Below are 13,098 nucleotides of genomic sequence, written 5' to 3' on the forward strand. Positions count from 1 at the left end.
CCTTCACTGCAGCAGTAAAGATGGAGGCGGGGTAGGGAGACGCGGGGGACAGCGTCACCTGGAAGTCCCAGTTCACTGTCTTCAGTTCTTGTATCTCCAGCAAGTTCTCCTGGGAGCCTTGGAGGCAGGTGCAGTTGCTCCTGTGAGACAAGGAGTCCTGAGGCTCAGTGCCCTCGTCCCCTGCCCCCAAAACACAGCCTTGCTGCCTCTTGGGCCTGGATCACAGAACCATAACTCAGGGCACGAGGTCCAGAAGGTGCTTGTTGGGAGAGAACGTGGAAGGGTTGGCACCAATGCCTGGGTCTCCTGTGGACAGACTTTTCATTATTTTGACCGCCTGACTGCTCCTTCCCAACCAAGCCTGCAGCTCCTGGGGTTTCTCCAGGGCGGCTTCATGTTCCTGAGGCCTCCTTTCTCTATCTTCAGCTGCTTAGGACTCTCCTTCAGGGCTCCATGGTGAGGGGGTCTCTTGGGCAGCGTTGGCCGCTCCATGCAGGGGCCAGGTTCCAGGCAAGAATGGGAACCAGCTGGTCACCTTCCCAGCAAATCCATGTGACCCCAGCTAGGACCGGACTCCTCCCCCCCCCTGCAGAATCTCCTCCCCCATAACAACCATCATAGGAACTCTGGGCGACCCTCTGGCCTCAGAAGATGGCAACTTCCTGCAGGGTCGCAGCTGAGCTTTCATAAATTCCAGCCCCACCAGAAATTCTTGCACGTTGTACCTTAGCTCCAAGCCTGGCTTTCAAGGACAGTCCTATCAAGCACGTCATAAAGGCTACTATTTCCTGAGCACCTGCCCCACAGGGACCATGCAGTTTGCGTGCACTTCTGCTAGACCTCACCTCTGCTTCCCAAGGAGATTTTACAGGTGAGGCGTAAAAAAGGCTCAGAGAGGTTATGTGGTTTCTACAAGGTCCCACAGCTCCTAAGTGGCAAAGCCGGGATGTGAGGCCCAAGAGAGCTGTCTTGAGAGCTCATTTCCTTGTGCTGCCGCTCAGACAGGAATAACTTGCTGGAGTTTGGCGCCACAGACAACGTCAGAGGCCCTCACGGGCCATTTAACTGACTGCCTCACTCTCCAGAAAAGCAAACTGGGGTCCAGAGAAATGAAGTGACTTGCATACAGTAGGCATTCAATAAGGCAGCGGCATTTCTGAATGGTTTTCCAAGCCCCTGGCTAAGTGCTGATGTCTGCCCCTGCCCCAGACAGGATGGTCTGGCTCTGCCTCATCTGTCTCACCCTCTGGCATCTAAGCCCTGCCCTCCCCAGGTACCCTTGCCCGGGGACCACGTACGTCTACTTACTGGGCCGGCAGCGGCATGGTGCATTTCCCACCTTGGCCCTGGTACAGGCCAGCCAGCTCCATGACCTCCACCACGTTGACGAAAGCCCTTGGCAGCTGTGGGGAGCAGAGTGGGGGGGGGGGGTGCTTCAGCAGTCCCCAGGCACTTGTGGGGGGCACTGGTTACTGCTGAAAAGAGCTTGGGGGATCATCTACAATCTCACTTCCCCCTCCCCAGCTTTACCAATAAACTGAGGCCCAGAATGTGCCTTATATTATCTCCTGGAACATTCCTTACTGGCCCCATGTTACAGATTGGGAAACTGAGACATAAGTCATGTGCCCAAAATCACATTGCTAGTAAGCCACCATGCCCAGCTACAAACCAGGCCAACCGGTTCCAGAAGCAAGCTCTTTGCCACCAAACACACACAGTCGGATCCAGTTAGAATCTTCCCCACAGAGGAGCTTGGCACCTGCCTCCCTCCCATCCTATCCGGGGACCTGCTCGTGGTGGGGGTCTGCTCACCTGCATCTCACGGAACACAACTCACCTGGATACACCCAGGGAGCGACCCCTGGTGAGGGAGCAGACAGCCTGGCTGCTGGCAGGGAATGGGACCCGGCAATGTGCCACTGTGCTTTCTTACCTCCTGGTAGAGGATGTCCAGGGCCTGCTGGATGTGCTGAACATACTCGCCGGCTGAGAGGGCTGCCTGTGAAGAAGGAAGGGGCTCTCCTCAGCCCCTGGGAGAAGGAGGAGAGTGGCCCGATGCCCAACATAGGAGGGCACAGCATGGGCTGGAAAGCCCAGTCCTTAGTGCTGGTGGACACAGTCTCTCGTAAGACCCCCTACCAGGTACCATAAACAATCCCCACCCCACCCTGCTCTAGGGTATCTCTAACCCAGATCCTGGCAGTGCTGGGCCCCATCGCCTCTCCAGTCCCACCTGTCGTCGGCCTTCACCTTCTCCAACCAGGACAGGGCCCCTGGTGGCCATGCTGTCTTTCCTCTGGGCGTTGGCTGGTGCTGGACCCACTGCCTGGGACCCTTTGCACTGTCCCCCCCCTCACTCCTATCCCTGTAATTCTGCTCAAGGGTCTCCTCTGGCCTGTCTCCCAGCTGGACCGATTTAGCCCCTTCCTAAAATGTGGCCTGAGTTAATCCTGGTAGTGGCTCCAGGTCCTTTCCACAAAAAGCTGCTCTCAGGAGCGTAAACCTGACTGTTTGCATGAGGACAGGTAATTTGGGGTCACTTCTGGGTCTCTGGACTCCACTGAGTGCAGGACACAATGACATTTAAAACCTCATGGGATTGGGTCACTTCTGCCTCTAGAGTCTGGGCAGTGAGGGAGAGAGGCCCTGTGTCGGGGAGGCCGGTTCTCATCCAGAATTTGGTGCCTGTCTCCCTGAGCCCCCAGGAATGATAAATGCCTTCTCCCTACCGCCTGTGACTGTCAAACATTCTACTACAACCTCTGATTTATGGCAGCCGCTTTTTTTTTTTTTTCTGGCCAAATAAAACATAGTACATCCTCAACTTAGAACAAGATATATTCCAAAAGGTATCACTTCCCAAAGTTTGTGAGTCAGGACATATCTCCCCATAGAAACAACGTTAGGAGCGGGTCGGGCTCCCAGGCCAGCTGGGGCTGGTTAAGGCGTGCGGTCCCTGAAGGGCAGTGGCCATCGATCAGAACTGGTTCAACTGCATCAACCCCGTTTATGACACTGTTCCCGCCTCCCCCTACAACCTCCCTACCCCGAAAAAACACCAAAAAATGGGCAGGGGCTCCAAGCAGGGGAAGGGTGGGGCTCCCTAGTTATCCACTGAATGCCAGGGAACAGTATCTGTGTGCGTGAGAGAGGCCACCTGGGCAGTGCCTGCAGGATGTCCACACACTCGTGGAATCAGGGAACCAAGGCCGCGGCCACTCAGCGGTGGGAAAGGCAGGTACGTGTGAGCTGGGGCTGCCTGGGAGAGCCGGCCCATGTGACTCCCACGGGGGAGGTCCCGGCCCTGGGCACGGATGCTGACCGTGGCCAGCAGCTCCCCTCTCGGGGCCCCCAGGGGGCTGGTCGGGGGCCTACCGGGTCCTCGCAGTAATGGCACAGGTCGTTGCTTCCAATAAAGAGGGTGATCAGCTTCCAGTCTTTCTGTAGGTTGATTTCCTGAGGGGACAGAAGAGCCCACTGAGGCCCTGGTGGGGGGCACGTGCCTGTGCTAGACAGCCCCCCTCCTGCCTTTCAACCTCTTTGTATCACATGGAGAGGAGATGCCAAGTGGAGGCTCCCTCGCCCTCACCTGGGTGCGGGGGCAAGGACGCCACCGAGGGAAACGTGCGTGTGTGCATGCACACGCGTGTGTGTCTGTGAGCGTGTGTGTCTGCTCACACCGTACAGGGGACTTTTTTCCCTTCTGCGATCCTCTTAAGAAAGCTGCAGTCCAGGATGAGGTGGCGTGTGTGGACACACCCCTAAAACGCGGTCTAGAGGCCTTCAAAGGAGCCGAGGGCAAGAGGCACATCCAGAAGCAAAAGCCCAGAGCTGCCTCTGGGGAGAGCTCTTCGGGCCTGGGTCCAGGGAGGGGGTGGAGGAGGCGCCCTGTGTGGACCGCGAGGTGGGGAGGGGGCTGGAGGCCCCGAGGAGCTGGCTTTCCACGCAGCCATAATAGGAGTCCTGCCAGGCGCCGGATTCCAAGGCATAAACACAGGGCGTTTAAAAAAGTGCTGGTGAGGAGGTTTAGAGGGGCCGGGTGAGCGGGAAGGAGGAAGGATTGGAATGAGAAGGCTATTTTTAGAAGCCAAAGTTTACATAATAGGGCTCAGGAAGCCAACTCTCGGGTACAGTGGAAAGTGGCCAGAGGCCGAGGCCTGCCCCCTCCGCCAGCTCGCCAGCTCGCTGCTGCTCTCTCCTCCTGCTGCCACCCTGGGGTGCGGGGAGAGGGAGGGCCCGGGGAGGGAGTGCAGCAGAGACGGCGTCTTGGTGGCAAGGCCTGCTCCTCATGGCTCATTTGGCCCCTCTTAAAGACAAGCCACGTGCCTGAGCTGCAGCGCTGCGGAGGGGGCTCTTTTAGGGCCGCCTGCACCCGCCCCAGCTACAGACCGAGCACCTTCCCGGGGTGGCCCAGGGTCCTGTACTCACGGGGCTGTTTTTCATTCGCTCCACGAGGTCCCGGGCCTGGGCCGGCATGTCACTGGGTGGGAGAAGAGAAGGGGACTTTAGGGCTGGCTCATGAGCGAGGGCTCAAGCTGTAGGATTTGGGCCCGGCAAGGAGATGTTTCAGGAAGAAAAATGTTTTATAAAGTTCATTCCTTCAGAACAAATTGAAAGGCTTTCAATTCTCAAGAAATCTCAACCTACTAAAAATCAAAGATCTGCCATGGACCTTGGAGCCACAATGGGTCCTGACCCTGCCAGGGGCTAATCTGCATCTCATCACCCCCATCTGCAGGCCTGGTCCTCTGAGGCCACTTGGGGGGTGCAGGGGATCTGCTCGACCTTCCCATCAGGGACATTCCCTTATATCTCATCCAGCTCGTCACTGCAGGCTGAGCCTGTTCAGTTCTTATTCAGGGGGCTGTTTTAAAAATAACTTTTGTATATTTGAAGAAAGTCATTGTCCCAAATGATCCCTCAGCTTTCTTCTTTCCAGGCGTTATGACTCCTTTAACCTTTACCTCTAAGTCCCACTCTGCGTTCCTTTAATCCTTTTGTTATTCTTCTCTGTAGTTCCTTTGAATTTCCACACCATTCTACATCTCCTCACTTCCCCCACTTGCAACAAAACAGGATGCAGGAGACAAATGTGGAGAAGACTGGTTCTCCCGTCACCTCTTACATGTCTCATGAACAAGGAATTGCATGCTTCCAGATAAGAGACAGGTATGTCAATGGAATCCTACTCAGCAATAAAACCGGAATCAACTTGTGACACACATAACAATGGAGAAGTATCTCAACATGATTTTGTTGGGTGAAAGAAGTTAGACAAGAGAAGAGTACATAGACTATGGTTCTGTTTCTGTAAAATTCTAGAAAATTAAAACTAGTCAGTAGTGATAAGAAAGCATGTCAGTGGTTACCTGGGGCCCAGAGAGTGGGGCAGAGACAGGAAGGGGCGAGAGGGAGAGACTGATTACAAAGAAGCACAGAGGTGATGGGTATATTTATCATGTTGATTACGGCAACGGTTTCATAGGTATATGCATATAACAAACTGATCAATTGCACACTTTTAATATGTGCGGTGTACACATGTCAATTACACCTCAGTAAAGCTCTTATTTAAAAAAAAGATACGTATATAAGAAGAGATACAACCAATGGAGCCTTCCATGGAAGAGGTTGTAAAAGCAGTAACTGGTACAGAATGGGCATTTTACATCTCTGCGTGCCCACAGTGAGCTGGGCACGTGGCCAAGCATACATGGTACCATCCCTGCCATGTTTCTCATTTATACATTCAGGACCGTATCTCATATACTATTGCTATTGATGGGTATGTCAGAAAGCCTGTCCTGGTTAAAAGTGACCACAGTAGTCTCTGTAACCTTTTAATAGCTTCAAGATATGAATGGGGCATCTGTGGGTGACAAGCCCTCAAGAGCACTAGGGGACATCAGGATGCCTTCTTCTCAGCCACGTTCTTCCCACATTTTAGGCTCAGAGCAAGCCCTACCTCCCCCATGAGTCTTCTCTCTGCACTTGCTTATCCACACCTCCTCCATTTACTTTTTCAGTCTTGGTGTGAAGAGTCATGCTCTGAGAGTTATGGGACCAGGGGTCCCCTTCAGCTCTACTACCAACTTGCTGTGGAGCTCACCCAAGTTACTGGATCCTGCTAGCCTTGAATTTCTTCATTTTTTAAATAAAGAGGCAGGACGAGATGATTTCTGGGGTCCCTTCTGGGTCTGCATCTGTCTATTTAGACTGCCCAGTTCACATTTTACACTTTTCTGTTCTCTTACTTGTGCTCCAAAGTACAAAATCATTTCAGTCTGCAACATTGCCATACACAATGGCAATGTTTTTTTTTTTTTCTGTTTTTTTCTCCAAAAATTATTTCCTGTTGGTTTAGGCTCCTTAACTAGACAGCAAGCTCTTTGTAGGCAGGCAGTTTACTTTTTGACTCTTTGTACCTTTTAGTAGCCATCTTGGGGCTCAGTCCTTCCCAGGTGTTCAGTGAATTCTTCCTTATTTATTGATGGAAAGGAAGTTCAATCTTGAATACAACTTTGAAATAAAACACCCTAATAGTGACAAACTTTTTTTGCATCATATTAAATACTGTACTAAGTGCTTTCCATAGGTAGTTAGTCTCATTGAATCCTTGTGACCACCCAGAGAAGTAGGTACTATTATTATCCCCATTTATAGATGAGGAAACTCAGACTCAGAGATACTAAGTGACTTGCTCAAGGTCACACAGTCAGCAAGTCTGGGAGCTGGGATCTGGACATAGATGGTCTGACCCCAGGTCTCATTATCCTGGCTGCTCTGCTGTGGTATTTATCTTTCTCTTTATGTGAACTCATCCTTAACCACACATGCTAGATGGCACAGGGCAGAGAAGGGAGACTCGCAGAACAATTCTCCAGCCTGGCTTACTTAAGCCGACTAATGGCGTGCTCTCCTTCCCCCAAACGCGGAACCTCAGCAATACTAACAAGAAGCTGCATCTCTCAGCTACTTCCCCTGCCACTCTTCATTCTGATGGAGGCACCAGGCAGCAGGGAAATAGAAAAAGCAGCTTAAGAGAAGTGAAGCAAGAAAGGGGAAAGGGGCTTGAATGTCAACAGACTAAGGAATCGCAATGCAGAGTACTAACCACTATACGATCACAGCCAGACTAAGGAATCAATTCCTGGTTAATGAAGCCCGAGCTGCATAATAATAATGGAAAGATGATGGTGATATTAATGGTAATACCAGCAACTAGATGTTGATATTATGGGCCCATGAAGCCCAGTTTTTTTTACAGAAAAACAAGTTCTTCCTGCTTATGACGCTGAGGAACTGACATCGCTTCCTGTGGCTCAGAGACTCAAACCAAGCGTGGGGCCCTCCTTACCGCGTCTGAAAGGAACGCTCCTTGTAAACAGTGAGTCAAGGCAGTTCTGTTTCCCTGGTGATCTGAGTGCAGCAACCCTTCTACAAAGCAAAGACCCAGCACGCGGCGTGCAGAAAATCAATGAACTCTGTCAGGCATGTCACCCTTAATTATCTGGGTTGTTGTGAACCACAGAAATCCAAGTGGAAACAAACAACTTCCACGGGGTTCCGGGGGCCCTACCATCTACCTCCCCACTGTCAAAATATGGCTTTTTCAGAGTCAGGCACTGGAGGTTGGGAGGCAAGAGAAGGGAAAAAGGAAGGGCGGCCATCCGTGAGGTCCTGCTCTGTGTTCCTGAGATGCCGAGAGTCGCCTGCACGTTTGACCCCAGCCTCCCCTGGGTGGGGAGGTCAGCTGGAGTCAGCGGGACAGCACCCTGGGCCCCGGCCGCATGCTTCCTGTCCGGCCACCCTCAAGTGCTTCCTCCTGCTGCCCTGAGAGGCACTAACAGCGCACTGGGCTGAGCGAAGGCTCTGATTCAGCCTGGTCTGCTTCCGGCTCCTCTGGTCGGTTGCTCTGATAACCTCGGGCCATTCAGGAAACAATCTAAGCCTCTGTGTCCTCACGCGAGTACCCTCCTCGAAGGGTGTGAGGATGACGGGATCATCCACGTGAGAGGGGCAGCTCAGGCCCGGGCAGCGGAAGCGCTCCGTGCATCGCAGCTATCCCTGCCCGTCTGGGGGCCCGGCTCCCAGACACCACCCTTCTCTCCTCCCCGATCTCTCTGCCTTGCCCTCCTCTGTCCCTCTGGTACCCACATCCACTCACCGAGCTCTGGCCGCTTCCACTGCTACATTCAGCCCGGCTGTCTCCTCCCGGGTGCCGGTGGAGAAGCCGAGGAGGTTGGGGTTGAACTTCTTCAGAATGTCTTTGAAGAGGGAGGGGGCAGACAGCACAGGTGAGAGGGAGATGGACGTGCAGTGTTGGGGCACAGGTGTGGGCAGGACACTTCTGGGTCTTTTCAGGGCAGGTTGACCTCCCTCCTTACAAACCACCTTCTCTTCCCTCCCTCGTGGGGAGGGTCCTGGCCTCAGCGAGGGGTTGTTATGGCCACAGCGATGGTGCTTCTCCACGTTGCTACTTACTGGGCAGCGTGGTGTGGGTCTCCAAGCTGCCATCCCCTCCAATGCTGGGGAAGAGAAAGCACATTTGTTAAAATCATAGGCCGTCATATTTCTGAGTCAGAACCAGAGAGTCTGCCCTGGGGCAGGTTTCTCATCACCCTGAGGACTAACATGAGCATCAGGGCGTTGCCTTGCGTCCCAACACTGGGCCGTGGGTACCCAGCCTCATCTCTGGAGGGGTGGCGGGGAAACACACGGCCCACGCCTCTGCGGGGAGCGTCATCAACAGAAATGAGAGGAGAACACCCTCACCTCCAGGAGAGTCCCCTCCAGGACGTGGGCAGGTCACTGCCGTTGCTGAGTCGGGCTCCCACCGCTGTCTGAAACATAAGGAGAACGCACCAGAGCTGGGCTGGGCGAGGTGCAGGCTGAGGGCATGAGGAAAGGCCCCTCTTGCCCTGGCATAGTAGCTGAGATCTGGATTTACCCTTTCTGAAAATGGTACCAGCCTTTCTCCAGGCCACTTCATCTTGGAGTTGTCCTGACTCCCGAATTTTCCACACGCAACCAGGAACCACGTTGTGGAAGAAGCAAGATTCTTCCTCCCCACACTCTCTGGCTTCCATCCCTCTATTCGTGTTTCCTCTGCCATATTCCCAGGTGAGACTCTCATCTCCTCGCCATGGACAGCTCTGGCCTCCACCGGACCCCACGGTCTCCAGCATCTCTTCCCAGCTCATGGGGCTGCCCACCTGCTCTTCCAAGCACACCTGTTCCTTCATGCCTCCCCTGACTCTGACCTTTCAGTGGGTCTCTCTTACCCACAGGATCAGAGCCAACCCCCTTCACCAACCTTCTGAGCTCACCATGACCTGGTTTCCACTTTCCTTTCCTTGTTCACCCCCTCCTTTGCTGGCCACACAAACCTTCAGGTCTGAACAAGTTGATCTGAAGCACGAGGCCCTTGGACCGGCCTATCACCAGCCACTCCATCCTTTCCGGGAATGCTGAACTTCCTTCTTTCCAGCGCTTAAGTCTCCAGCTCATTCTCTAAGACCTTTGTCAGTTTCTGCCTCCTGCATAAAGGTTTCCCTAAAGGCCCTATTTTTTTTAATTAAATTTTTTTGGAGTATAGTTGCTTTCTAAAGGCCCTATTTTTAAAAAAGAGAGATTCCTGTTTGAAACTACAGAAGTAATATATATTCACCATAGCCAGTGAAATGACACAAAGATTTTTTAATTAGTAATTTACCCCTACTTTAATAACCTTGCCTCCTGCCACAGCTTCTACGTCCCTCCTCACCTCTTATCCACATGGACACACCACCAGAGCCAATTCATGGTTAAAATTCTGGTGTGTATCCTTCCTTCCACAGCTTTCCCCATGATCATACCAAAATTAAAACACACTCACACACGTGGGGATGTTGTTTTTTATAGAAATGAATACCCGATTTCAAAAGTCCTGTTTGTCACCTATATGATTACGTATCTCTGTGTAAGTTTTTTTATTTCCTGAATAAGCTGAACAAGTTTCTAGAGGTTTAAGACTACATCTCATACTTATTTTCCCTCTGAATTGCTAGCAGAGTGTCTCACACACAGCAATAGGTAAATAGTTGGCCAATACAATTCCTTTAGTGAAACTGTGCTACGTGCAGGAATTGGGCCCCCTCTGCCCCCAAGAACACATTTTTAAATAGGGCGAGGGGGAGCTGGGCAGTGTGTGCGTAAGAGCCACCACCCTAGGAGTCCAGGTGAGGGAGATGAGTTCCCTGGTAAAGGCAGGCAGACTTGGATAAGTACCTTAACACACACATGAAATGCTTGGGAAAAGTGGGGAAGGGGGGTGGATAGCTTCTGTCTGAGGATGGAGGGGAGGCCTCGTGGAAGAGGTGGTATTTGGGCCGGGCTGTGGAAGGGTGGAGGGCAGGGCATCCTAGATTGCCTGGGGATGTCTCGTGGCTGCCTGGCTATGTTTCAGTGCTGGACACAGGTATGTTCTCAATAGCATCAACTAAATGCTGAACACAGAGCTGATGTGGAAAAAGAGCTGATTCTGCACAGGGACTGGCTGGGTTCCGAGATGCCCGGGCCTGGCTCAGCTCGGTACTCACAGTCAGCGAGTCACCCAGGGCGGCCACCACTTTGATATCTGCTGGTCGGAGCTCATGGACTAGGGAGACAGGCAGAGAGATGGATGGTCAGGAGAGGTCTTCATTTTAAACTACTAACTTGACTAGGAGTCTGAGATTCCGTTCTTGTCCCACAGGTTCCCATTACACTTATTTCCAGCCTAAGGCTTTAGAATATTTGTATTTTCCATCCATTCAGAGCAACCAAGGCACTGAAGGTAATGGGTTTCATGGCTATTATCCATCCTGAGAGGAGCCAGTTCACACTCAAGTGGTCCAGGAAAGTCCCAGCTGCAGGGGTCATGAGCCCAGGCAGAGAGGACCCCAATCCGTGACTGTACCTACCTCACTGGGCAGGGAGGTCTGAAAGGCTGCCATTGGGACTAAGTTGAGATGAGATGGGTGGTTTGTGGAGAGGCTGGGAGCCCAGCAGTGTTGTGGGCCAGCTTGTCCTGGGCTGCCCAGGCTCAAGGTCTACACTGCGTGGGAATCAGCAAGGCCTGCTCCAGTCTCCAAGGGGGGTTTGTAGGTTCTCACACCAACACGACACTTAGCTAGGCCATTGATCGAAGGGGATGACGATGTTTACACTCACCTGACGTGGGGACACTGTTGGAAGGTTTCCACTCCGTACACAGGAAGTCATTGCCCCAGTTCTAAATCAACAGGAGGAAAGACACAACACCAGACACTGACTGTGCAGGAAGGTCAGCTTCAGCCCAGGAAGAACTAACTAAGGAATTCTTGGTGGAGGCTGGAACTATGTCACTGGAGGGGATCGTGTGAGGCTAGAGCTGTGAGTTGTAGATGGAGTGAGAGGGGAATCAGAGGAGAAAATGGGTGTCTGCCCCAACCCCTTGTACGAAACACATAATGTGTTGGCACACTCATGCACACTCACAGTCTTTCCCATCTCAACTTATCTACACTCTTAAATGGAGCCCACAGTCATCCAAAGCTGGGGAAAAAGCAGTGAAGGCATGCAAAAGGTGGTCTCCCAAAGGAACACAGACTTGGAGGCCTAGTAAGAGCTTCCACGTGGGTTTTAATGGTGTTGTTGAACATGAAACTAATGGACACTAATTAAAATGCTAGGACCAAAACAAGAATTACAATATTTTTAGGAAAGTAACACGAAGTCTTTACAATTGCAGAGTTTCTGGTTTCTGCATATCACTTCTGAATACGTGTATATCATTTCTTTTTGTGTATTTAACTTAATAGCCATCCAATTCCTTGTATGTATATAAATTAATGCCTATAACCTGGATACCTTTAGTCAAATTCTCTTGTTTCTGGAATATAGGGCACACCTGCCAGGTGCTGGAGGAGGGGATGGGGTGGGAGGCAGAGGGCACAGAAGTTGGGGGGGAGAGAGAGAGTCCCTCCCCTAGTGCGGTCACTTGCATGTCCCCAGAGGGGCCTGAGGGACAAGCCCGGTGCTGAGTGCACAGTAGGGCTCCACACACAGGTGCTGTCTGGTCCACTGATTCTTTAGGCATGTGGTCGCCAAAGGCTTTGGAAGCTTATCTCTTCCATGTGGTCAGACCATGAGGAAGACACGCCTTGTGAAAACACTCCTCTCACAAGGGAGCAAAAACGAAACTTCCTTTAAATGTATTTGCTTAACCTGATGTCATTTAGTTTATTCCAAGGAACTGCTCAATTCATCCCACTGATGGAGTCCTTCTTCTGTGTGGAAGTTCTACAGAAATCAAGAACACATTTGTGTGCAGATGACAAATATCCGGGAAAGATGCAATTTAAAAAAAATTCTATAACCCTGAGTGCTTTAGAAACATCTCAGAGAACTGGTGAGCCAGAGACAAGCCCATCCCCTGCAGATGAACTGACACAGGTTGGAACTGGAGCACATTTGTCTGTCCCAAGGGAAGAACCGTACTTGGCACCCTAGCCAGCACACCTGGCTCCCCTGCGGGTCTTGTTAAATGCAGATCCTGAGTCAGCAGGACTGGGGTGCTGCCTAAGACTCTGCATTTCTAACACGCTCTCAAGTAATGTTGGCGTTGCCTGTTTGAGGTTAATTTAAATAGCAAGGTGTTAAAAAGAAAAAAACAACCCACCACTTTCTATGCCTGGGTTTTTAGCTCTTACAGCAACAGAAGCAAAGACACATGAGACTAAGACCCAAGACGACAGAACCAGAACCACTGTTTGCCCGTGTATACCCAACACTTAGCACAGTGCCTGCACCATTTAGGCATCCAACAAATACACACATGTTAGATAAATCAGTAAATGCCCGGCTGACAAGACATAGCTGACATTTCAGTTCTAATGGATTTCGGTCAGTGGTTGGCCCGGGACAAGCCTCCACTGGGCTAATGTGAGCCCGAGAGAGTTCCAAGAGGCTAGACAGTGGTAGTACCCCAGCCATGAAGCTGGTGTGGTTTGTATCCCAGAGCTCAGCATCTAACAGTTCTTCAATAATTTCATGTAAGTTAGTCTCAGTGCTTCAGCTGGCTTATGAAAGGTC

General features: G+C 51.7%; 1 protein-coding gene across 5 annotated transcripts in view; it reads right to left on the reverse strand.

Moving 5' to 3' along the window:
• The window catches only part of PLB1 (phospholipase B1), a 209,730-nt gene that overhangs the window by 10,485 nt on the left and 186,147 nt on the right, over window positions 1-13,098 (reverse strand). For all 5 annotated transcript variants that reach the window (XM_057742730.1, XM_057742728.1, XM_057742727.1 and 2 more), the window contains 10 exons: window positions 11,197-11,257; window positions 10,584-10,642; window positions 8,779-8,846; window positions 8,488-8,531; window positions 8,171-8,270; window positions 4,432-4,483; window positions 3,379-3,459; window positions 1,937-2,002; window positions 1,309-1,403; window positions 59-140 (listed from right to left, as the gene is read on the reverse strand). In XM_057742730.1, coding sequence (XP_057598713.1) covers window positions 59-140; window positions 1,309-1,403; window positions 1,937-2,002; window positions 3,379-3,459; window positions 4,432-4,483; window positions 8,171-8,270; window positions 8,488-8,531; window positions 8,779-8,846; window positions 10,584-10,642; window positions 11,197-11,257 — 708 coding nt within the window. The remainder of the gene's footprint in view (window positions 1-58; window positions 141-1,308; window positions 1,404-1,936; window positions 2,003-3,378; window positions 3,460-4,431; window positions 4,484-8,170; window positions 8,271-8,487; window positions 8,532-8,778; window positions 8,847-10,583; window positions 10,643-11,196; window positions 11,258-13,098) is intronic.

The sequence above is a fragment of the Hippopotamus amphibius genome, chromosome 7 (assembly GCF_030028045.1).
Source record: "Hippopotamus amphibius kiboko isolate mHipAmp2 chromosome 7, mHipAmp2.hap2, whole genome shotgun sequence".
Taxonomy (NCBI): Eukaryota; Metazoa; Chordata; class Mammalia; order Artiodactyla; family Hippopotamidae; genus Hippopotamus; species Hippopotamus amphibius.